The sequence below is a fragment of the Euprymna scolopes genome, chromosome 33, assembly GCF_053919585.1.
Source record: "Euprymna scolopes isolate OS-2025 chromosome 33, ASM5391958v1, whole genome shotgun sequence".
Classification (NCBI taxonomy): Eukaryota; Metazoa; Mollusca; class Cephalopoda; order Sepiida; family Sepiolidae; genus Euprymna; species Euprymna scolopes.
The window spans coordinates 57,550,084-57,576,213 of NC_136514.1; the positions used below are offsets into that span (position 1 = coordinate 57,550,084).

Genomic DNA, 26,130 nt, shown 5'->3' on the forward strand with positions numbered 1-26,130 from the left:
TTGGTTAATTAGTTTAAAAGTGAATCTTACACATTAATATATAATCATATACACATACCCAAATTTATATGAAAGAGGTTATAGGAATTAAAAAATAAAAATAGTAAAGCATGATTCAGAGCTGGGTGCGTGTGTATCTTCATTAATAACTGGGCAATGCCAGGTAGGCCTCTAGTTAAGTACTATAGTCATTATTTCATATTTTCACATACAGGTTGTAGACGATATTTTTTTCAAATTTTCTATTTTTATTTTGTAGAATGATTATGGACAATTTTAAACCTTTATATTTGTAGAAAAGACACAGTGTTCTCATTTTCACTAATTGTCTTCAAAACTATTTTCATTAATAATTGATTTTCTACCTGTTCATTTTGTGATGTTTGGATATATTGTGACATGACACTTCAGTAGATACCATTAGTTTCATTTGAAATTCAATATTTCAGATTCTGCTACAATAACAAAGAACCCTAAAGTCAACTCTGACTAAAGTCTTGTTAAAAAGACTTCTAGTCACGCAGTATGTTCTCAACTAGAAAAGAATGGCAACAAATTTTACATGAAACGTTTTACTGGAAGAATACTCGTCCCAGAATAAATAAAATTCCGCTAATAGAACATGCCTCCATTACGAAGATTAAAACTAAGATATAATGATATGCCTAGAATTCTTGTTCTAATTTTGATCCAATATGATTTGGATTTTAGAAAAGTACCTCAAAATAAATTTGTTTAAACCAGTTTTCCAGTCATCTGAAATGAATTTAAAAAAAACTGCTTACTTTTGTTTTTCAGATGAAGACGTAGGTGGAAGCTGCGGACCTGCTCTGTAGAGAAATTTGGGAGCAGGCACATCTGGAATTTCTTCTGGGCGAACAGCAGACAATGGTGCAGCTTCCTTACTTTTGTTCTCTTCAGCATTTCTAAAAAGAAAGAAAATAAATTTGTTGATAATAAAAAAAAAAAAACCGAGTGGGGGTGGGGTCTGAAATCATTGGTTTCCCAAACTAGGGGTCTATTCTGAAGTTTGAAAAATAAACAAGTGATTTTTGAGCCAGTTAGAAGAATGCAGAGAAAACAAAACTATTGAATAGTTAGAAAATAGAAACAAATGTCAGAATGAGTTTTGGGACTAGGCAGTGAAGACATGTCTTTGACATAGTTCTCATAAGAGAAATGAGAGAGGGGGTGCAAGATCTCCTTCTCGTGATATTTGGAAGTGTGAGAAGACTTTACACCATTGAAAATAAAGTGAGTGACAAAATTTGTGTGTTTTTTGTTCTCAATGATAAGTCAACATTTAATGGAAAATGTTACAATGTTTGAAGAGAATTATCTAATGGAAGAATAAATCTGTTCCTATTTCATATTATATAACTCATACCTCATCAAAAAACGAAGCTAACCATAGTACACAGAACAATATAGAATATCAACAGAGACTTTAGTATAAAAAAAAAAAATTAAAAAAACACTCATGATTCTAAAAAAATAAAATAAATATCAAATAATCACTATTTTTATTACTGGTTTTAACTGTTGTCTTTGCCCCCAACCAAATATAACATAACCTCCAAAGAAGTTCGATCGAAATGAATATTTCTGCTTAGAGCAGAATTGAATCATGATACTTGACTTTTGCATTTTAAACTTTAATTCAAGCCATTACATATAAAAATAATTTTATAAAATCAACAGGTTTTTTACAGTACAATGTACTACAAGGAGTCCCTACAGGGAGGCATGTGAAGCTTCCTCCCGGTGCATAACGATAGGTCCCCAACTAGAGTAGGTGATCAATCAATTTGATTGAAAAATGGGCGATTTCATTGATTTCAATGACAATAAAAATATGGGAGTGTAAAACATTGATTGATCATCCTTCAATCCCAGGCAGCGAGGTCTCCCTGCTAATATCAAATAAACGCTACTTTTATATCTGGTTTTAACTGTGTTGCCTTTGCCAAATATATATCGCATGACCTCCAAAGAAAATGGAACTTCCATGGCATACAAAACATAGAATGTGGACAAAAACTCCAAACATCTTATTTACAAGTGTGGCTCTTTATTACTTATCAATGTTTTGTTTCACATGAACAGATTGCACACTCTCTCGCTACAAGTGTTAAACAATAACTGATTTTCATAACATTTTAATTTTCAGAGGTCAATCTTTGTATTGCTGGTCACAACTTCAAAACGAATTACAACTATAAATATGAACCTCAATAAGGATAAATAACGTGAAAAAAACTTTTCATAAAAACAAGCCGAGCATGCAAGGTTTTTCTCCACAAGTGAAAAAATTACTTTCAACACGACTAATGTTTGTGCAAAATTTCAAAAAAATCTGAGATGTGGTTACTGAGAAAAGAACAAACAGATGAACGATTTGGGGGTAATTTTACCCCTATAATGGCCCTTATGGGAGCAACCAGAATTATCCCAGAAAATCCGTTTGGCAAAAATTTAATTTCACCATGACTAATGTTTGTGCAAAATTTCAAAAAAATCCAAAGCGTAATTATTGAGAAAAGTGCGAATGAATGGGAGTGAATTACTAGTTCTAATCTCTCCTTTGTTGAGAGACTAATAAAAGGAACTCAACAATTTTAAACAATAATCATCAAAACATGCCCACAGCAAGATTCCAAAATTGCCCTAGCATATCTAACGGAGCCCCATCAAAGATTAGAAGCTAAACACGGTACACAGGTAAACAGAAGGCTTAACTGAAACAATCCATGGTAATGGTATTTTGATATAAGAATATGGAACAGATAGAGAACAGATTACGCTTAGAGATAGACAGGTTTCAGCAATGTCCATCCTTTTGAGATTGGAAGGAGAGATGCATTTCGTAACAAGTTATTTCTTTCTTTCCAGAACATGAAATTAAGTCAGAATATACTACTATATATTTACTATTAAAAAAAAAAATCTCCATTTGTTTTATTTAGTGAACAAGAAAGAACCAAAGATTTAGTAATAGAGTTGACAATCCAATATTAGCAAAAAAAGGGGCAAAGCAGACAGTTCCAATGATAAATAACCCAATATATAACATCCGTTGTTAGGAATGAGTAATAAAAAAATAAATTGTGTACAAAATAATGAAAGTATTTTAGAAATTTTTCATTAGTAAATAATACGAGCTAATCTCGCCTGTTACTAATCGATTTGGATCACCATGATTCCAATGAATACTATTCACATTTAAATGCTACTAAAACTACAAAATAACCAACCATTTCAAATCAGTTTTATAGTTAGCAAGTAAAAATTAAATAAAGACACTGGAAAAACTTTCTTTGGTGAAACAGTTCTCACTCATACTTTCTATATGTACAGCATCATCACATTGACACACCAGTTCTCATTAGATCACTGAAGTTAAGCAATATTGAGCCTGGTCAATACCAGATGGGTGACCATTTGGGAATACAGTGCACTGTATGTAAAAGGACGTTGACACCTCCCTACAAGAGCTGCAAAAACCCGACGGGGATATACTTGCAACTGAAAATCGCTTGTGAATTTCATGCTCTCATAAAACTCCTTTCTTCAGAGGAAGCCAGTTCAACCCGCCTAGGGATAGTGCCACTTCAGTACAGTATAGAATTCATACTTTTATCTCATACCATCTTTATAGGTTTCTAAGAAAATATTGAAAATTATATGAGGCAGGCATGTATTGGACAGCTTTAAAATATTGACTTCTAAACTAACTTATTTCTGGTCAGGTCTTTATTCTTCTTTCAGAGTTCAAAATAGACTTCGTAGCCTCGTAGGAGATGTCCTTTTCTCCTTCTTGCAACCTCTATCTCACAGAAGAGATGTTGCGAGTTTGTCTCTGATGTATCGTTATTTTCATGGAAAGTGTTCAACTGAGCTTCAATCTATGGTCCCCCCTCGCCAAACTTTCACAAGAAACACTCGTCTAGCTGTAAACACTATCAATAATTTCCCCCACTCTTTATCTGTGCCTAAACCTAAACGTAGATTCCATGAACAAAGCTTCTTTCTTAGAACTGCACACCTGTGGAATTGTCTTCCGTTTTCCTGCTTTCCGGCTGACTACAATATGGTTGTCTTCAAGTCTAAAGTAAATAAGTTCTTGATGAGCCGTTCCATATAAGTTATCAAATTTACCAAATTTTCATTACTAATGATTACTATATTGTCCAATTTCTACTGTACACTCTTTAACCCTTATCCTTGAGTGGCCTCTGGGCCTTGATAATGTGGTGATGCCTATGTAAAAAAAAAAAAAAAAAAAAAAAAAATCCTAAAACTTGGATAAAATAAACAGCTAAAGCATCTGACTCCTACTTTTTAATCCAAAAAAAGCATTGAAAATTATGTGAAGTTAGTTTTTACAATACATAATATGCATCTGCCATTTTTTTTTTTTTTTAGTTTCAAATAAAACAAGCAACTTTTGTTTCAAAAAAAAAAAAAAATTACCCCCCCCCCCCCCACACACACACACACACACTTTTTGGGGATGATATTTTTTTCAGCAACCTGTGCAGCATCACAACAAATACCAGAATAAAAAAAAAAATGAAAAAAAAAATGTATAAAACCACTTACTTTTCCTCTTTTTTCTTTTTCTTCTTTTCTTTTTTCCTCTTCTTTGATTTTTTCTTCTTTTTCTTTTTCTTCTTTTTTTTCTCTGCCTCACTCTCTGAAGATGACGCACTGGAATCTGATGAGGAAGATGACGATGAGGAGGACGCAGATTCACTTTCCGACACACGTTTCCTTTTCTTGGCTGAAAAAGAAATTAATACGGTATGTTAATCATCAGTACCATATTTGGTTTAATGTTTTTTTTTTATAAGTAGGCATGTATTGGACAGCTTTTGGAAATTGACTTCCAAGCCAACCTATTTCTGGTCAGGTCATTATTTATCTTTCTTTTTCTCAAGTCAATCCTTATCACTCTCCCAGATTTTCCTCAGCCCCTTCCTATGAATTGAACCTGACATCTCAACTGTTCTACATCTGGAAACACTCATTCATTTTTTCAACGTAGCCATACCTTTAAAGTAGCCTATTCTGCACACATTTTCCTATACTGTTCACATTTAATCTTCCTCAGATGACATCAAAGCTTATCTTTAAAATGTATTGCACATTCATCATTCTCATGTCACAAATCTCAATTCTCACTAATCAGATTTTACTTTCATACCTCATTACACTACGCACACATGCCTACTAAATTCTTCCATTAGTCAACAATAGTAACACTCTGATTGGCAGAAATTCCTTGAACTTACTCCATCTATTTTTATCTCTTGCTATCATGCTAGCACCTGCTCCTCCCACTGCTTCAATAGTATTATCAAGCTAACAAATCTTCTGATCAACCTCAATAGCCTCGCCATCCAAATACCTACATTCGAGTTTTCGTGGTCTAATACTTCTTGCACATAAATTGGTCATCATCTCTCAACCGATCTGCAATTCCACTTTATTTCTACTGTATCCAATGCTTGCTCCACACTATCCTCCACAATAGATACAAAGTACACATCAGCAGCCTTTCCAGTAAGAAACACCTTGTTCTCCTAGGTGACTTCAATGCGAAAGTGGATACTCATGACCTTGTCTAGGACAGTTTGGGGTGAACAGAATGAACAAAAATGGTTAACGATCGCTGGAGCTTTGCACACACTATGAACTGTATATCATTGACTCCTACTTCAGAATTAAGCATCAATATATGGTCTCTTGGTGATACTCATGAGGTCTCATAGAAGCCAAGCGCACTATTGCTGAATACAGATGATCCCCTAGCGAAAGAAACTTGCAGATTCTTAGAGCTGCTACAAACAAGGCTCAGCAAACTGCCATGCGCTGAACCAACAAGAATTGGATAAAGCTGAGCAAAGACATTCAGATAACTGCCAATACAGGCAACATGAGAGGGATATACGATGGAATTAAGAAGGCACTCTGACCAGTTCAGAGCAAGGCAGTTCCTCTCAAATCCTCCCTCACTGAGAAAGGTTTCAGCAGATGGAAAGATGGCTGGAACATCACTTTGACCTTTACACTTGGACAGAACACTGTGTCCCATCCCTCTCAGTTCTTGATGCTATGGAGTATCTACCAACCACAAAGAAGTTGGCTGCAGAGCCAACCATAGGAGAACTAAGTAAGCTTCAGTTAATGATGGGATTTCACCAAATTCAATCAAGCACTGCAAGAATACTCTTCTGCTTCTACTGCACAAAGTTTTCTGCCTATGATCTCTCTGCAAGAATAAGAGAGAAGTAACTAACAACTACAGAAGCATCTCCCTGCTCATCATTATCAGCAAAGTCTTGCTTGGGCCATCTTGATTCATCTGCAGAAGACAACAGAACATGTTTATCTCAAATCACAGGGTAGGTTTCAAATGGAAAGACTAATGGCAAACATTATCTCTTTCTGCCAACTCCAGAAAAAATGCAGAAACCAGCAGATACCCCTATATGTTGCCTTCATAGACCTCACCAAGCCATTTCACCTTATCAGTAGAGACAGCCAGATCAAGATTCTCCTGAAGATTAACTGCCCACCAAGGCTGCAGTGCCTAAAAGTCCTAGTTCAGTTTTGTGGGAGCTCCTCCAACCCCTTAACTATCTGCAGCAAAGTCAAGTAAAACTATTCTTGCTCCAACACTTTCGGATCTTCAGTCCTCCTAAAGCATGCTACTGACATTTCAACCTATCTGTTTAACCACGCCCACTTTAAAGCCATGACAAAAGTACTCCAAATTCTCATCAGAGACATATTGTTTGCTCTCAATGCAGCAGTTGCAATACGTACCCAATGGGAATTGCAGGGACAAAAATCTGTATGGAGAGCTTGCATATGGAAAGAAGTCCATTGGCTGTCTCCAACTTCGATACGAAGATGAAGGCAATCAACATCTAGTTACTAGATAGAGTACCCATCATAATACAAACAATATAATCATCATCATCATCACTATATTCAGTTAAATGCCCGCTTTACATGTTGGTATATGCTCACATAAACGTTTTCATTATTTGAACAATATGACAAGTTAGAAGAGATGAGTATTTTGAAATCAATAACAATTGTCTACATGTACCTATATGCCCTCAGAATCTCATAAGATGATAATCAATGGTTCTAAGAATTTATAAAGCAACAAACAAGACATTAAAGTTGTGAAATTGAAAATTATATTAACAGAGATTAAAACGACCTGTGAAAATTCCACAAATTTCAAGATAATTAGACATCTTTCTTCGCAATAATTATGTTTCATTCTTTTTAATTCTTTATATAAAGTGACTTCACACCTCATCTGTGCAGCCTGAAAGATGTTGCAGAATACAACAATAATGCAAAGGACTGCATAAAAAAAAGCGGGGAAACTACCGTATGACTACATGCTTTAAAGACATACAAAGAATTTACCTTTGGGTTTCATTTGCAGTACAAGTTCTCCACAATTGGCCACACGGACTTGATCAATAGGGCAGCTCTGGCTGTCAGTCTTCTGGTCCTCGATTTCTTTAACAACCTCAGTACCATTTATGACATGACCAAATACAACATGAACTCTGAAGAAGAAATATAAGAATATATAACAGATTTAAGGTGAAGTCTGATTCATAAATAGTAAAAGGAATAGGTTGGTTGGTTGTTTTTGTTTTACGGCATATCAACCTTTTTCAGGTTATTTAATGCCGAATCTAGTTATTTTGAGGAACGATTTTTAATGGAATATATATATTTTTTTTTTAAAGTCAGATTCTATTTAACCCATAGTTGGGACCCTAACAGGTACTACCACTCCGGGTCAGAATGGACCTGGGAGCAATGGCAATTAAAGGGTGGCTCTACATTCCCTAAGGCCCGCAAGGTGGGGCCTCACCATCGGATATAGTTTTAGGTCATATCCAGGACCGTTGTATAAAGGGTTCTTTTTAAAGATATGAGAGTATGGTGTGGGGATTGTTTTTATCAAATAACTCTTTAATATTGTTTTCTTTGTAGAATCGATTTCTTATTGTTACAAAATCAGTACATTCAATTAATATGTGTTTGATTGTGAGTGGTGTTTGACAAGGTATACAGATGGGTTGGCTTTCTTTTTTTAGGAGATATGAGTGGGTTAAGTGAGTATGGCCTATTTTTATTCTTGTTAGTTTGACTTCTTTTCTGTTTAATTTCATGTTTTGTTCTTGTTTTTTGATTTTTGGCATGATTTTATTAAGTTTATTGTTAGGATGTTCATTCCAGTAGGTTTGCCATTTCTCTGTTGTATATGCGCTGATACGTCTTTTTAGATCTATGTATGGAATTTTAAAATTTGCATCGATTGGGAGATTTAAGGCGTTTTTTGCTGCAGAATCTGCTAATTCATTACCTTTAATACCGGAATGGCTCGGTATCCAGCAGAAAATAATTTCTTTTTTACTGTTTAGTTCAGTTAATTTTTGGAGTAATTTTGCAATTAGGGGGTTGTACATCTTTTTATTTTTAATCGCTTTTAGAGTAGATTGGGAGTCTGAAAGGAAAATTATAAATTTGTTTTTTTTGTTATTGGAGGCGAGTTTGAGAGCTCGGATTAGAGCATGTATTTCAGCACTGAAGATTGAGGTTTCTTTTGGAAGGTTTGATTGTTTTTTGATTGATTTATTGAGTATTACTGCACTGGCTGTTGCGTTATTTTGTTTAGACCCATCTGTATAGATGTGTGTGTGGTCTGGATACTTTTCTTTGATTTTATCGAGATCATGATAAGTTATTGGATGAGTATGTTTCTTTTCATATTTACTTAAACCTAGGTCGATGTTAGGGGATATGATTTTCCAGGGAGGGGTTTTGAGTAGGACAGCTTCGTGAATTTTAGTTATGTGTAGACTTGCTTCTTTGGAAATCGATTTTATTCTAAGTCCAAAGGTTTTGATTGCATTTTCTTTTTGGTCGAAAAAGTGTTTACGGTTTGGATTTAAAGTGCTATTGTGTGCTGGGTTTGTGGGGTTGGCTGTAAGTTTTGTGTAGTATTTTAGACCAAGGTTTTGATTTCTGAGCATTGGAGGAGTTTCATGTGCTTCTGCATACAGGCTTTCTACAGGGGAGGTTGGAAATGCTCCTAGTGCTAGTCTTAGTCCGGAGTGGCATATTGTGTTGAGGGTTTTTAGATATGACTTTCTGGTGGATTGATATATGAAGCTACCATAATCTATTTTTGATCTAATTAATGCTCTATATAGTTTGAGTAGTGTGTTCTTGTCAGCTCCCCAATTTGTATGGGCAATGACTCGTAGGAGTTGTAATACTTTATTACATTTGGTTTTGATGTGATTGATGTGTGGAATGAAATTTATTTTTTTGTCAAAAATGATTCCCAGGTGCTTGTGTTCGTTTACGAATGGAATTTTTTCGCCTTCAATCTGTAAGGTTGGATCAGGGTGGAGTTTGTGTTGGTTACAGAAATGGATGCATTTTGTTTTAGTTTTGGAGAATTTGAAACCATTTTTCATTGCCCATTATTGAAAGAAAACTACAACATAACATAAATAAAATTAATAATTTTATTTATGTTATGTTGTAGTTTTCTTTCAATAGTGTGAGCGTATTTAGATCTGTAGCTGATTGAGCAGTCATCTACATATAAGGAGCTTTGTATATCAGGAGAGAGTTCTTTTATAATGTTATTGATTTTTATGTTAAAGATACTTGTTGATAATATGCTGCCTTGGGGCACTCCTTGATTTTGTGGGTCTGATAAAGTTGAGTCTATGCGAACTTGGAAAGATCTGTCTGTTAGGAAGTTTTTTATGAATTCAGGTAATCTGCCTCTTAGTCCGATGTTGTGGAGATCTTTTATGATACCGTGTTTCCAGGTGGTTTCATATGCTTTCTCAAGATCAAAAAAAAAAACAGATGTTACGTGTTCCTTATTGATAAAAGCTTCTCTGATATAATTTTCAAGGTTAGTGATGTGGTCTATACATCCTCGATTTTTTTGGTATCCACACTGGACTTCAGAAATTATTTTTTTGTCATCTAAATACCATATAAGACGGTGGTTAATCATTCTTTCAAATGTTTTGCATAGGCAGCTTGTGAGAGTTTTCTGGGTTTGATGTGTTTTTTCCCAGTTTGGGTATTGGGATTATTGTTGCGTTTTTCCATGAAGTTGGGAAATCTTTTGTTTCCCATATTTTATTATAAATTTTGAGAAGGAGTTTTAAGGATTCTGGTGGAATTTCTTTAAGGAAGCTGTAGTGCACTTCATCTGGTCCTACAGCTGAGTTATGGGATTTTTCTATGGCGGTTTCTAGTTCATTGAGGGAGAAGATTTCATTGTAAGGCTCTGGGTTTTTGGAGTTAAAGTTTATTTTGTACTTCATGTTTCTTAAGTATTTGGAATTGTCTATTGTAGTGTTTTGATGATGAGTTTCCGGCAAAGGTTTTAGCTAGTGTGTTAGCAATATATTTTTTATCAGTTATTTTCTGTTTATTTGTGAGAAGATGTTTGATTGGATTCGGATTATATTTTCCAGTTATTTTCCTAATCATTTCCCAGACGGTTTTGGGTTTAGTGGTGATGTTGATTTTGTTGACAAATTGTTGCCAGCAGGATCTTTTGCATTCTTTAATTGTTTTTCGAGTTTTAGCTCTTTGGTGTTTGTATTCTATTAAGTTGTTCGTTGTGGGTTGTTTTTTAAATTTTCTTAAGGCCGCCTTTCTCTGTCTAATGGCCGTTTTACATTCTGGATTGAACCATGGTTTGTTTTTTTTCCAGGAGGAGAATTTTTGGGTATGCATTTTTTGGCTATTGTTACGAGAACTTCCGTGAATTTTTCTATCGTTTGGATTTTATGTTTTGTTAGTTTTAGTGAACAAAGTTCTTTAAATCAAAGGAATAGAATGTTTATCTTGTTGACAGATGTTGACAAACGAAAATCTACAAGTAAAAACTATTTTGCAATTTTCTTATGAGTAAATATTTAAATAATAAATTTTTATGGGGATGCAAGTACACAATTGCCATAAAAAAAGCTGAAGTCAAAAGGCATTTCCAAAACGTGTGTGTGTGTTCATCCTATAGCCATCCCACATTAACATAGACCCCCATTATATTATTATACAACCTTTATTCAAACAGAAACACTTCATACTTATCTAATAAGTACTCTGGCTAATGTAATTTCGGATTATATTTATGGTGATCTTTCTCCAAACAATTGTAGGAGTATTTTTGGTCAGAACAGATACATTTTGAGCCTAGCTGGAGGTCAAATAAGTGTATTTCAGTTAGAGTTTCACATTCAACTTAAAAGTGACAGACAAAAATTAATTTTTTTTTAGCATTAGATCTTCTGTGGTGAGGCAATCTCATCTTTTAAAAATTTTATAGAGATACAAGTACCCAATTGCCATAAAAAAAAAAAATGAAATCAAAATATATTTCCCAATGTACATGTGTGTGTGTGGGGGGGGTGTAGCCCAAAGACAAAGATATAAAATATGTGGAGGAGAAGTTATTCTTTGATGAAGCAAGTTATTTTACTCCCCTACCCATCTAATCTTACACTTTCTGGTAAAATTATCTGTCAGTTTTCCCAGAGAACTGTCATGAGAAGGAAATGAAAGGAATGGTCAAAAGAAAAAAAGAGAACAGTGTGACACAAGAGTAAAAACAAAATCCAACTATAAAAATAATAGCAATTTGATAAAAATGAGCCGTTTCTTAAAATAAAGGGATGGAGCAGATTTTCAACAAAAAGCAAAGAACTCACATCCATGGAAGGCTTTAGCAATTTTAGTGGAAACTTGCCTTTATTGGATTTAAAAAATAATTTAAAACTAACGGAATTCCACTAAAATTTGAAAAAATTTTTTTTGAAAACTATTTTATTATATATTATTATGATTTTCTATCTTATCGTTTTTTGTAATTTTTGGATATTTTCATTACTGCAACATGACAATTCAGTAGATATCATTGGTTTCAATTGAAATTTAACATTTAAATTTCTGAATTTCGCTACAATAACAAAGAACAAAAAAAAAACTATTTTAAAAAGATTTTAATAGTAGATAAACAACTTTGGAATTTCTATGGAGTGTTGCAAGTTAATATCAATAGTAAGTAAACAGTGGTCAACTAAAGGTTCCCTTTCCATTAGTTACTAGACCAAGATGCAGGAGGATGGCACTCCTTTCTCAGGATTACTCCACTTACCCTTGATCCTCATTTTATAATCCTGAGTGTTTAGCAAAAAGGAAATTATCATTTTTCGATTATGACTCGATTAAGAATTGAACCCTGATCTTCTGGCTCATTAGCAAACACTTACCATTATGCCATACGAGTCGGTTTAAGACACAAGTAAAAAAAATAGTAATCAAGATGATTATTTGTTGTATGAACATAAAACAAAAATAAGAATTTTACAAGTGAAAAAGTTAAATATATAAAATAAATATTAACTTACCTGTAATAACTGAATAGGTAAAGTTAAGTATATTCAAAATACAGATTAAATCACAACAATTTGAATATTAGTAAATAGATAAAAACTCTACTCAATAATCATTTTTTTAAGGTTAAATTTTAAAATGTTAAGATAATTCTGGGAATAGAGAAAACTGGGTTATAGTCAACTAATGTACGTCCTAACTTCCAGCGAGGCTGCTACCAGAAATGGTGGCAAGGCAAATCAGTTTCTTCACTTTTATTGTTCTACAGTATTTCTATTGTGAAGCGATTTATTGAAATCAAAATAGAAAAGGGCATTATTGAAAAATATGCAATAAAAATTAATAAAATTATAAGATAAAAATAACGCAATAAGTCTTTATTAGCACTTTCAATAACAAAATTAAAAAATAAGTTTTTATTTTATTTAAAATTTTATAGGAAACTAGCCTGGGTGCCCGGTACTGCCCGGGTGTTTGTAGGTGTGTATTGAGAAAAAAAAAAAAAAAAAAAAAGTAGTAGGCAGGCAGGCTTGAACCCATGACACAAAGGCAGAAAAAAAAGTGGAGATGTGTGTAAGGGTGTTGGTTGAGCAAAAAAAAAAAAAGTGGAAGTAGGTAGGTGGGCTCAAACCCGTACCGTGAAGGAGGAAAAGAAAGTGAAAAAAAAAAAATGTGACGCGTTAGCTGTTGAGCCAATCGTCAAATTGGAAGTGACATAGGTTTAAATTAAGGCTAAACAATTGAAAAGAGGCGATGACTTTCGAAAATATTGGCAAAAAAAGTGACCCCCTCCCTGTAGTAAAGTGCCTAGTTGAGAATGAAGGAATTAATGTTTCAATATTTGTTGTCCAAAGGGTCACACTTAAAAATGATACCGATCTCGTGAAAATCGGTCACCTCTATAGAAAGTTTTTGCGAGACATAAAAACATACATTCATACATACATTTAAACAGACAGGTGAGATTTATATTATAGATGTTTATGAAATTATAAAAATGCAAAATCAAAATAAATAAAATCTTCTTTATATATAAAAGCAAAAATGTATGTATGTATGTACGCTTTTCCTCGATGTCCACAAAAGGCTTCTTTCAGAGAAGCGTTCGCTCGCTTCACAACTTCTTAAAACTTTTTATATCATCTATAAATTGTAATATCTCACACTTCACCACGGAGCTCGTCTGTCTATTTAATTTTATTGACTTTCAAACGTTAATTATTATTCTACATTTCCCGCATCGACACGTGTTACATTCGGTTTTCGGTATAAAAAAAAGCAAAACTCGACTCTAATCACTGGCCGAAAGCCAGTGGTCTCTACGGTAGCTTTCATTTCGAGACGAGGGAGCGGGTTTTTAAAAACAAACAAACCGATTTATTGACCGCATTAAAAACTGTCCCGCACAAAATGCTAACTGCTGAATACCTATCGCCGTCACGTCAATCAAAAACGCGCACCTGTTTTTTTTTTCACACTTTACTATTTTCCAACTGCGCGTCATCAAGGCTTTTTTTTTCACGGGCACCTGTTTTTTTTTCTTTCACGCACACCTACAAACACCCGGGCAACGCCGGGTACCCCTCGCTAGTTATAGAAATAAATATAACAAAATTTCAAACAATACAAAAAATATGTATCCAATACATAATATTCCTAAAACAGTTTCAGATCTTAAAAGATGTTTTCAATAATTCTTTTAAAAAATAAAACTAATTTCAATAAATCTTAATTAAAATAAGACCAAAACAACTTTTCAAGGATTATAGAAAAAAAAAAAAAAAAAAAAAGAACGATCGGAAAATATTTAAAAAAAGTACATGCAGAAAGGAAATAGGTATGGGAAGAAAATGAAGGAACGGATTTGCCTTGTCACCGCTTCCGGTAGCAACCATGTCAGAAGTTAGGAAGTACATCAGATGACCATAATCAAAAAACGTATTCAACAAACAAAGCTTTCTATTACAGTTTAAATTATATACACTAAAAAATAAATAACAAAGTAAATAACACAAACTGTTTATCAAAATGGGAACATATTTAATGTCAATAGCATTTCACGAATCTAACAACATTAAATAATAGTTAACTAAAAAAAATAAATAAAACTGAGGAAAAAATGAGGAGACTAGTAATTAATAAAATGACCCGTCCCAAAACCAACATTCAAGTATCAGGAAGTGTCACTGAATGTCCTGGTGGCCTAAAGTAATTGGATGTGGAATGATTACATAATTTGGGAGCAAGTTTTGATACTTGTGCAAAATAGCACACCATAAATTTAATGCAGATTCAAGTTTTGATGATAAATTGATAATAAATTCCAGCAGACGATAAATTGGATAATGCAAATAAAAAAAAAAGGTGGTTACAGACAAAACAAGATAAGAATGAATGCAAGGAACGGCATTGATTTAATGTGTTTTGGCCTCCTTGTTTGAACATCACATGATTCCCCAAGCACACTATTTTACCCATGTAATCGAAACTGGAGCTCAAACAAGACGGAAAGGTATAGAGTTGTTAAATAAATCCAAATTAATTGATTGAACATAAGTGAAAATGAAAATTTAAAATAAAAATCACTGAAAATATTTTGTATTGATATTAGAACGATGATTTTATGAAACTTAAGTTTGTGGACACTAAAATAATCAGGTGTGTACTTACCCATCCAAGTGAGGTGCAGTCTTTGTAGTTCTACAAAACATTTTAGAAAAAAATTTCACTTTGATCAAAATTTCAAAGACACATCAAATACAAATAGAGAAATGACTTAAAATATTTTACAAGAGATGAAGTTATTCACATATTTCAGATGGTTATTCCCAATTTGATTGTTACGTTCACAACATTATGGCTGTTGCTCGTTATAGTCATTGGTGAAATGTTGAACTTTAAAAAAATAAAAATAAATCTGATAGTATTATCTTCAGTTTTATAGGCTGGCATGTGGCGGATAGCTTTTAGAAATTGACTTCCAAACTAACCTATCTCTGGCCAGGCCTTCATTTATTTATTTCTCTCAAATCTATTATCACTTCTTCTGCTTTGTGTGGCATTCTACTAACCCAATTTTTTTTCAATATAACCATACCATCAAAGTTTCCTGTTCTGCACACATCTCTCTATCCAGATTTAATCTTATTGTTATTTACGTCAAATATGGCACATTGCCGCCACGATGTAAAGGGCTAGTATGAATTAGGGACGATGCCTACAGGGACACTCAAAGTAGGGAGTTGAGCTGCAAGATGTTTGTTTGCATCACATTTAAATTTCTGCATGTTAGTAGTCAAAGAAACAAGGAGGGAATACCAAAGTCTAGAAGTTTTGGGGAAGAGGTAGGACCTGTTAGATTGGATACTCTTTTTTGGACCTTGTTTAATAGAGAGAGAATCTTCCTCTAATGTCATCAAATATAAGCTTGTTTTTAAGACTCACAATACACATCCATCATATTATTCTGATATCATTTTTCTCCATGCAATGCATGTCCTCAACCCTCACTGTCCAGGTTTTCTTCCATACATCATTACTGGGTAAAAATACCTAATAGAATCTTTCTTGATCGACAGTGATAACACTACTGGTTAATAATGACAGAAGTTCTTGAACTTACTCCATCTATTGCAATCACATTAGATATGCAAAAAAAAAAAGATATAAAACACAGAATGAAAGCAGTAGATTTAACAAAGGGTTCAATTTTTAATTTCCTGAATGTTACTTCATTCTATCTAGGTTATCTTTTCTATTTATTCAAAAATATTTCTAAATGAAGCCAAAAGGTGAAACATTTGGATTTTTATAAAGAATTCTCTCTAAAAGAACAAATCCGTTGGAGCTACTGGAAAAACTGGTCTGTGGATATGAAACAGGGAGATTATGTACTTGTTCCTCCAGTCGCCTCCGATAACTATTTCCAAAGATTTCAAAACTTCCCTGGCAGAACTAAAACTAGGCAAAAAAATAAATAAATAATCAAGGTCTTGTAACTTCTCCTTGAACATCTGAAGAGTCCAAATCACTTTGCCCTGATCACTCCCTCAAAATTGTTATAACAAACTCTCGCTCCACTCACTCCAAATTGGATGAACTTCAATTCACTATCATAGATGAGAAAGCAGATCTCTTTAGTAATAACTAAAACTTGGTTATCCTCACAACAATCACAAATCAAATAAGCCATGATTCCCCTGCAAGGTTTCATTCATTGTAACAGAAAAGATGGACGAGTTATGGTGTATGCAAGATCTTCTCTCAAGCAACCCCAATATTAACTCCCTCCAAATGTTCACCTGTTCAATTAATTTGATGTTGTTCTTTGAAATATAAAAATGGGCAGAGAAAATATTCATTTACTTTCTGTATATTGCAGTCCAAAATTTAAAGATGCTGATGACCACAATCTCACTAATGCTATGAAAACCGTTTTCAAATATCTATGAAAGCACACAAGCACAAATCATGGATTACTAGGAAGATTTTTTGTGAACAAAAATTGAGAAATGTTGCATGGGGACATCAACAAGAAATGATGTGTGAGGTGGCTTACGAGATCTACTGAAAACAATGCACTCATGTTGAACAGATCTCCATAGCATAAATAGACATAAGTTTGCCGGTTGTAACCTGAAGTGTTTATACACTGCAAAAAAATTAGAAAAAAAAAATCAACCACCCATTTGTAATTTTGAAGGATAAAAAAAAAACAGTATTCTTTTACTTTACCTTATAACTTGAGAATTTACAGATAAAAATAGAAATGTTAATAAGTTCAGGGTTTAAAGCTGGAATGCGCAGATGTCATTACTGATTCTCAGAAAATGCCAGGTGTGCCTCAAAGGGATTTAAGGTTATAAATTTACCAAAATTTATTTGAATTAATATCATTTTACATAGATCATACTCAGACCTCATCCCAAAACTTCAATATTATAAAATGTAGAAAAAAAAAATTACAAGTAATTTAATGTTATGGACTGAGCACAAAAGACATGAGTATTTAGTTCTCTCATATTGCAAGAACTGTAACACCAGGGTAGGAAAGTGGGATGGAGAAGTCAGTGCCCCAGAGGAGGGGTACTCTGACCTGCAAAAAGTCCCTGGGAAGCCCTCACCAGTAAAAGCACCCCAGGTGATTAGCAATAATCTAACCATTTCTCAAAGAGACATAGGATTCCTCATTCAATGCCAGATAGTCCTGTTTGTTACAAGTATAAAAACACTATATTTTCTGAAGGAAATAGACAGGGCTTATCAGTTACGAAAAAAAAAAAGATGTTTTTGCCTTCCAAATGTACTTACATAAAGAACTGGGATCCATTTGTGTCTTTACCGCGATTCGCCATAGAAAGTAGGTACGTTTGATCATGCTTGAGGATAAAATTCTCATCTGAAATCCAATGAAAGAAAAGAATGAAAATGCAGATTATCAACCAAACAGACAGAATTGGTTTATTAAATGAACTGGGGACATGGTAAAGAGCAGGGACCCGGGGAGATAGGGCAAGAAGCAAGCTCCTGTGGTCAAAGTTGATCAAGATATGCAGAGAACAACCAAACACAATATGGTGTGTTTATACGATATAAATAATGATTGGAAAAAGTCTCATGTCAAACGGGTCTTATTTAATCCATATGAGGTCTCAGTATAAACCATACTTTCTTCAGATATATAAAAAGCCAAGACACAATGTTGTTATTTATTGGGAGACAACATTACAAAGAAAAGGCAATATAATCTTTTTCTTTTAAATTTATGTAAATTTCTTATTTCATCTTTTTTGTTACAATAGAGTTGGTAAAAGTATCCTGAATGTATCATAATCATAAATACTGCCCCTTTCTTTTTTTTTTACATAGGCATCACCACTTATCAAGGCCCAGAGACCACTCGAGGATGAGGGTTAAGAGTGTACAGTAATCAATCAGACAATATCATCATCATCATATCTTATCGCAATAGAAATTGACCCATCGTATGGCGGTGCTGTTTGCCTCCTTACGGTCTTGGTTTGAGCAATGAGGACCCAATCGGCAGTTTTCTCTAAGGTGGTGCATCGTTTCTACCTCTCCACATGGACATAAAGGTGAGGTGTCTAGGCCCCACTTGTGGAGATTGTCTTTTGTTTTGCCTACTTTGGCTCTGGCTCTATTTAGAGTAACCCAGTTTTTTCTACCAAGGTTTGAACCCTGGGCCTGGGGGAGTGTTTCTTTTGGGTCTGGTAGGGCTTCATTTTTATTCCTGCTGTTATAGTCTTGCCATCATTCCATCCTACAGGAGGCAGCTTGCCTGGGATCGATTTCCTCTATATTGATGAAGCTACTGCGAGATTTTAGTCTTTGTCTCACTGATTGGGTGGCCAAACAGTGAGTGCCTGTGGGCGTTAAGCTGTTTGTACCGTTCTTTCTGGTGATGACTTCTTGCTTGATATGTGGTGATGGAATACCAGTTAGGCAGTATAGAGCTGGCAAGGGAGTTGGTCTTAAGGCACCAGTTATGGTCCGGTATGCCTTGTTCAGCTCTACATCAATTTTATGGGCATGGCATGATCTTGCCCATACTGGGGCACAATACTCCGCTGTGAAATGGCACAGTGTGAGAGCTGTTTGCCTCAGTGTTTTGGGGTCGGCACCCCAATTGCTGGTGGCAAGCTTACTGAGAAGGCTGTTTTGTGATGACAACTTGCCTTTCAATTTGGTAATGTGTTTTCTAAAAGAGAGTGTTCTGTCCAGAGTTACCCCAGGTAGACTGGGAAAGGTTCATGTGTAAGCATGTTGTCATTCCACATGACTCTTCGTCTCCGATTTGCTTGGTGATTATTAAGATGAAAGGTGCAAACCTGGGTCTTGTTTGGGTTTGCATTTAAGTACCACTTTTTGTAGTACCTAGAGAGAGTGGCTAGGGCATCAGAGAGTCTTCTATGATGTCAAAACTATTTGTCTGGGTGGCGATGCATAGGTCATCACATATATATATATCTTTGTATATTTGGGTATTATGGTTGGTCGTTAGTGTAGATATTGAATAGGGTTGGAGCCAAAACTGAACCTTGTGGGAGGCCATTGTTTTGGATAAACCATCTACTCTTTTTGCCATCCATCTCAACATCGAAACGCTGATTACTAAGTAGACATTCAATTATGCTCACCAATGTGGAGTTTTGTATCATTTGGGCTACTTTTAGTGAGTGCCCTATGGTTGACAGTGTCATAGGCTGCTGTAAGGTCTACAAACACAGTGCCTGTTATTTTTTTGGTCTCAAATCCATCCTTAATGAATTGGGTCATGTTTAAAATCTGGCTTCAACATGACCGACCTGGTCTAAAGCCAGCTTGGTCAGCTGAGAGTTGTTCATCCACTGTTTCCGTTATTCTGGCAAGTATCATGCGCTCATATAGTTTATAGAGAATGCACAGTAGGGAGATAGGTCGGTAGCTCTTCGGTAGCTACTTGGGGGCAAGTAGCAAACCTTCACGTGGTGCCCCTGTTAATCTTCGGAGACAGATTGCTACACCACGCATAGAAATATACCCATTACCAGAGGTGGTAAAAGGACAATATAGTAATCGTTAGTAATAGAAATTTGGGAAATTTTATAACTTATGTGGAACAGCTCATCAAGAACTTGTTTACGTTGGACTTGAAGACAATCGGATTGTAGTCAGCTGGAAAGCAGAAAAACGGAAGACAATTCCACAAGCGTGCAGTTCTAAGAAAGAAGCTTTGTTCATGGAATCTACATTTAGGTTTAGGCACAGATAAAGAGTGAGGGAAATTATTGATAATGTTTTCAGCTAGACGAGTGTTTCTTGTGAAAGTTTGGCGAGGGGGGACCGTAGATTGAAGCTCAGTTGAGCACTTGCCAAGAAAATAACGATAAAGCAGAGACAATCTCTTCTGTGAGATAGAGATTGTAGGGAAGAGAAAAGGATATCTTCTACAAGGCTACGAAGTCTATTTTGAACTCTATCAAGGCAGGAGAAGTCCTTTCTAGCAGCTCTTGCCCAGATGTGGCAACAGTACTCCATCCTTGGACGTATCTGGCTCTTATATAGATAGAGAAATTGCATCAGCAACGAGATATCTACTGGATCGATAGAAGGATCCCACCATTTTTCCAGCGGCTTTAGCAACAGATTTGATATACGTGTTCCATTTAAGATCAGGAGTAAGCCCAAAAGATTGTCAAAACATGAGGCCTCCCCCAAGACGAGAGCCATTCATTTCAATTGATGCCAGATAGGGATCAGAGCATTGATGATGTAAAGATAAAAGCTCGGTTTTAGATGCATTAAAAGTTATCAACCACTCCTTTCTCCATTGTACCACGTGCTCAAGATCAGAGGAGAGAGAATCGGAAAGAACTTGGTCGTTTACTGTCTTAGATGTGCTACCATAGATGGTAGTGTCATCAGCAAAAATGTCTACGAATGATGTCAGGATGTGATTTGGAAAATCATTAATGTAGATCAGGAAGAGAGTTGGGCCCAGGATGGACCCTTGAGGGACTTCAGCATTAATGATGTGAGCTTCTGATTTTTGCCCATCAACTACTACTCTTATGAACCTATCAGGAAGAAATGATTTAATAATTAAGACATTTCCAACTATACCATAGCTGGAGATCTTTTGAAGTAAACCATAATGTCATACTCTATCAAAGGCCTTCGATATGTCAAGAGCAATTGACCTAGAAAGGTTGCCTCCGTCAAGAGATTTGCTCAAAATTAAAAAAGGTGAATATAGTCTGCTTGGAGCATTGTATGGTATGTAGTTAAATGTAATATGTAGAAGGCAGTATACTGCAGAGGTAACGGAAAGGCACAAACTGAAGCAGATGAATAGTTTTATTAATTAATGCATTTATGCTGTATTCTTTATCTGCTTCAGTTTGTGTCTTTCCGTTATCTCTGCATTGTACTGCCTTCTACATATTACGGTATTTGTACAGTTTAATCAAGGCATTAAAAAATGTAAATATTAAAAAAAGGTTATATTATGCATATCCGTTATGGAACAAAGTTCTCCAAAACAAAATTTCACTTAATTTCATCAAGTAGTTTTTTTTTTTTTTTACAGCAAAAAAACATTTTGTTATGATACCGAGCAAAAGGTTAGATTTTTAGGAAGAAAAGCTAGTATTAAAGATGGGGAGGGAGTGTCAGCACCTTAAACTGAGTTATCTCCCCACTACTCGATCAAATTAAGTGAATTTAAAAAATTTTTTTTTGAGATCCTCAGTCCAAAATGGATACTTACAATATAACCTTTTTTTCGATATTTTCATTTTTTTAATGTCTTGATTAAACTGTACAAGTATCCATATTACATATAAAAATGGAAATTGCCATTGATGGACTTGGATGTTGAGCTGAGCTGAGAGATGTCTGTTTGCATCACATTTAAATTTTTGCATGTTAGTAAATATAGGTCGCTACCTACAACCTATAGTTTCTGCTTTTAGGGCATGTATTAAATTATGAATAAACAATGATAACAATTGATAAAATAACATCAGATACACATAAATTTCTATAATACGACTACAACTCATCCATATAATAAAATCAATATTTCCCCTTTTAAAACATAATACATACATAAAGGCAAGCAATATACAAAATTTCACGCTGGTAATGTTTTATGCCAAGAATTGATGTATGTTTACAGAAAATATGCATCCATTTTTGTTTGCTTTCAGCAATTTCTACATTTTTTCCAGCTTGCCAGACATTTGTAAAATAATCAAACATGTATGCATAAGTAGATTTTAGTGCCCAAGTGAAAATTATTCTCAGACTCCCTATAAGGAGTTATAGCAATTTCCACTCACACACTGAAATCTACTTCCAGGAGCTTATGCGAAGAAATATTCTTCATGGGTAGTTTGACAGTCATTGTTGCATTTCTTGCTATTATCTTTGTCCTATTATTCTTTTATTAATTAAATATACATTACTACCTACAACATATAGTTTTTGCTTTTAGGACATTTTTTTTTTTTCTTTTACACAGGCATCACCACATTATCAAGGCCAAGAGGCCACTCAAGGATAAGGGTTAAGGAGTGTACAGTAGAAATTGGACAATATAGTAATCATTAGTAATGAAAATTTGGTAAATTTGTTAACTTATATGGAACGGCTCATCAAAAACCTATTTACGTTAGTCTTGAAGACAACCATATTGTAGTCAGCCGGAAAGCAGGAAAACGGAAGACAATTCCACAGGTGTGCTGTTAATTTTGATTGGCTATAATCCTATTCTAAAATAACTGAATATAGTAGGACAGGTTATCTCAATATTCGATAAGAATCTTTCACTTAGTGATACAAGCACCAAGTGAAAGGTTGTTTCAAGCAATCTGCCCCATTAATAATGATGACAAACACTAAACAATTGAAATTTAAACATATTGTCTCATACTAATCCATTCAGTAACAGCAATTATTATAACTATGTTGTTTTTGGTTTGAAATATTTCCTTTCTTTCCTTTTTAGACTTTCATCCTTTATTTTGTTTGCACAGTTTTTTTTTTATTTATTTAGTTATTTTTTTTTTAGTCACATCTTTCTACTTTTTTAGGGGGAGCAGGGGCATTTATACTGTACTTTTCTTACAGCTGTGATTCTAGAATAGAACAGTAACAAAACTTTATAATTCATAAGTCGCAACAAAAACTTTTTTCTTTTTTTTAAGAGGGTCATAATCACTCCTATTTAAAAAAAAATTTATTATTAAAATGCATTCACCTTAGTTATTTGTTGCGTGAATTTTAACCAAAATGAAAATTCTCCCTCATACAAAAAAAAAATACATTTTTTTTTGTAATCTTCTATATTTGATAGCAGATTATTATAAGGTTTACTTTTTACAGAGTTTATTTACCTCCTCTGCAAGAGGTTAGACACATGGTCAAGAAATTACTATTTATTTTACAATAGAGAGCCTAATTTTATAGTAGGGGGCCTAACCCTCACTCAAAACTTGGATAAATCGTTTTCTTTACTTATTTATAAATAATCTTTTGTTAACAATTATTTTTATTTTCATATAAAAAACATGTTGAATTATATTTTAAATTACTAATTTCTAACCTTTTTCCCCCCCCTCCCAAAAAATGCATATTCTTTATTTATTTTCTTAAATTACTAACAGTGAAATGGGTTCTTCTCTAACCTTTCTTCCTCTAGAATTTATATTTTATTGTTTTTAATATAATCAGCATTTGATATTTTCCCTAGGACACAGGTCCTGCTAGTAATATAATAAAGATTTCATAAAAAGTTATTCTAAGACAATTATTACATGATGTACAGAATATCATTAACACTTCAATGAATATTCACTACAATCAGGTTGAAGGAAAAAAAACAAAAAACAAATGCAATTGCATTCATTTAATTTATCCCTTGTTTTGTCCTTTTCTTTTTTCATTAGAACCAAAAGGTAAATTCTTACTTTAAACCTATTTACTCATAGTCAAAAAGTTCAAGATATATTATGACAACCAAATCTTTTTCACTTTCTCCTATCAAAAATGTTCATTCTCTATTAATAAAAATAATACAATAAAAAGCACATATAAATGAATAATAAATTAAGAGCCACCACATCAATACATATTTGTTTCCTTTTTCTATATAAGAGAGAGAGCAACGAATATTGTGATATTGTAGGTCCAATGAGAGAAAAGTGCATATTTATAAGTGTGAGGTTACCAATATTTTAAATTTGTTTTCAAAAAATTAGTTCACATTCATAATATTTTATGTTTAAAAAATCCACAAATTTCTTGTATATTTACAATCTTTGGGCATTTACTGGTTTGAGAACACTAAGTTCACTCTTATTAAAAGTTGTGTTTTTGTCATTTGGGGAGTAATTAAAGGATTTTTTAATTTTATTAAAGTGTTATTTGTCTGTATCTACTTTGTGTTTTGTGCTCCTGTTGACCTTTGACCAGGTGCGAGTGTTTAGGAGAGATGATCTTTGAAGTGTGCTTCTGTATCATCCTTTGTGAGAGAACCTGTTTATATTTCTTTCAATGTGTGTAAGACTGTGTGTGTGTGCATTTTATTTTTCTGTACGCCTATATGTGGAATTTTTTGGTATGGCACAAAGTTATTAGTGTTAATGATGCTTGGGTGCATGAACATATACTTTCATTATCTTGGGTGCTTGCATACATACAGTTAGAGTCGAGATAAATATCTATTATATATACTCTCCCTTGATAACACTAAGAGAAGCCAAGGGCAAACACAGACTACGGAATGCTTCTTCCCTTTGTGCAGAGAAGCGAGCAGATAATTGATGTCAGCTTCTCTTCTCTCCCCCCACGTGTATCAAATGCGCAATCCCAACAATGTATACCATAATATACTAAGAGAGAAACAAGACTAATCATTAGGCAAATTATGCTAATTCTAGGATCAAACCACAAGTGACATTTTTTTTTATTATTATTTTAAGACATTGGCAGTTGAATAAAAAGTTGGTGCTTGTGCAGATTAGTGAGGTTTTAAACCAACGCATTTCAGGTGAAAACATTATGTGCCATATTGAAATTCATATAATTTCCAAAAATTACAAAAAAATGATGGTGCTTATGCTTATCTTAACATGCTATTTTTAAATAGTATTTTCAAATTAAATTCAAGTTTCACAATATCTTTTTTTATTAAATTGTTAGGTGGAAGTACAGTATAATGGCAAGGCATGTTAATTATGACTTTCAAAATAATAACATTATCATTTCAGTATGGTAACATAAGTGCATAAGTAGCAAAATGATAGTAAAAAATGTGTTAGATGTATTTTTATGAGGAAAAGAAATCAACCACAATTATTGAAATTTGTGTTTAAAAATGACAGACTGAATTAAAATCAAGGGAGATAAGTCAGTTTGTCACACAAAAATTAGTTTCACAACACTTCCATATTAATACATACAATAAAACTCAATTCAATAATTTTTATTGGCTCATTTTTCAGAATTTTTGGAATTTATACTTATTTTGACATGACATATAAGTACATAATGTTTTCACCTGAAATGCATTGGTTTAAAAACATCACTAATCTGTACAAGCACCATAAAAGTTTGCAATTATTAACCTTGTAATACAGACTCTACAAAAAAGTTCAGACCTACTTGCCAGCCAAAATTGGACAGGAAGCCATCTAATGCTCAAGATGCACTCTGGTGCTTTTCTGCCAACTCTATACAATTGGTCAAAGAATTGTTCTTTTTGTCATGTTATACACAGTGAATTTGATATTTCCTTTACACTTCCTCCTTTGGAGGAAGCTGGTTAAACCAGTCTAAGGTGAATGCCATACAACAAACATCACTTTCCAATAATATGTCTATCTCTTCTCATCTTTCCTTATTATAAAATAAAATTTGTCAGTTTTATGTATCATTGAGTTTCCTTTACTGCACATCATGTTCCATTATCAGTTCTTTGCATAAGACAAACACCTTAGTGACAACACCATTGTTCAGAGCTAAATAAAGATTAATTTAATCACAAACATTAAAACCTCAGTTGAATGCCTATTAAACTCCATCCTTCAGTTTTGATATGAGTCTAGGGTTTTTTTTAGGACAACCTTGTATGAGGATATTTTGCCTTAT

At 33.9% G+C, this 26,130-nt stretch overlaps 1 protein-coding gene across 3 annotated transcripts in view; it reads right to left on the bottom strand.

The window, feature by feature from the left end:
• LOC145258233 (uncharacterized) overlaps positions 1–26,130 on the bottom strand; it is a 129,120-nt gene that overhangs the window by 39,634 nt on the left and 63,356 nt on the right. For all 3 annotated transcript variants that reach the window (XM_080116193.1, XM_080116192.1, XM_080116195.1), the window contains exons 7-11: positions 17,788–17,875; positions 15,148–15,177; positions 7,453–7,598; positions 4,603–4,783; positions 786–926 (exon numbers count right to left, since the gene is read on the bottom strand). In XM_080116193.1, the coding sequence (XP_079972319.1) occupies positions 786–926; positions 4,603–4,783; positions 7,453–7,598; positions 15,148–15,177; positions 17,788–17,875 (586 nt within the window). The remainder of the gene's footprint in view (positions 1–785; positions 927–4,602; positions 4,784–7,452; positions 7,599–15,147; positions 15,178–17,787; positions 17,876–26,130) is intronic.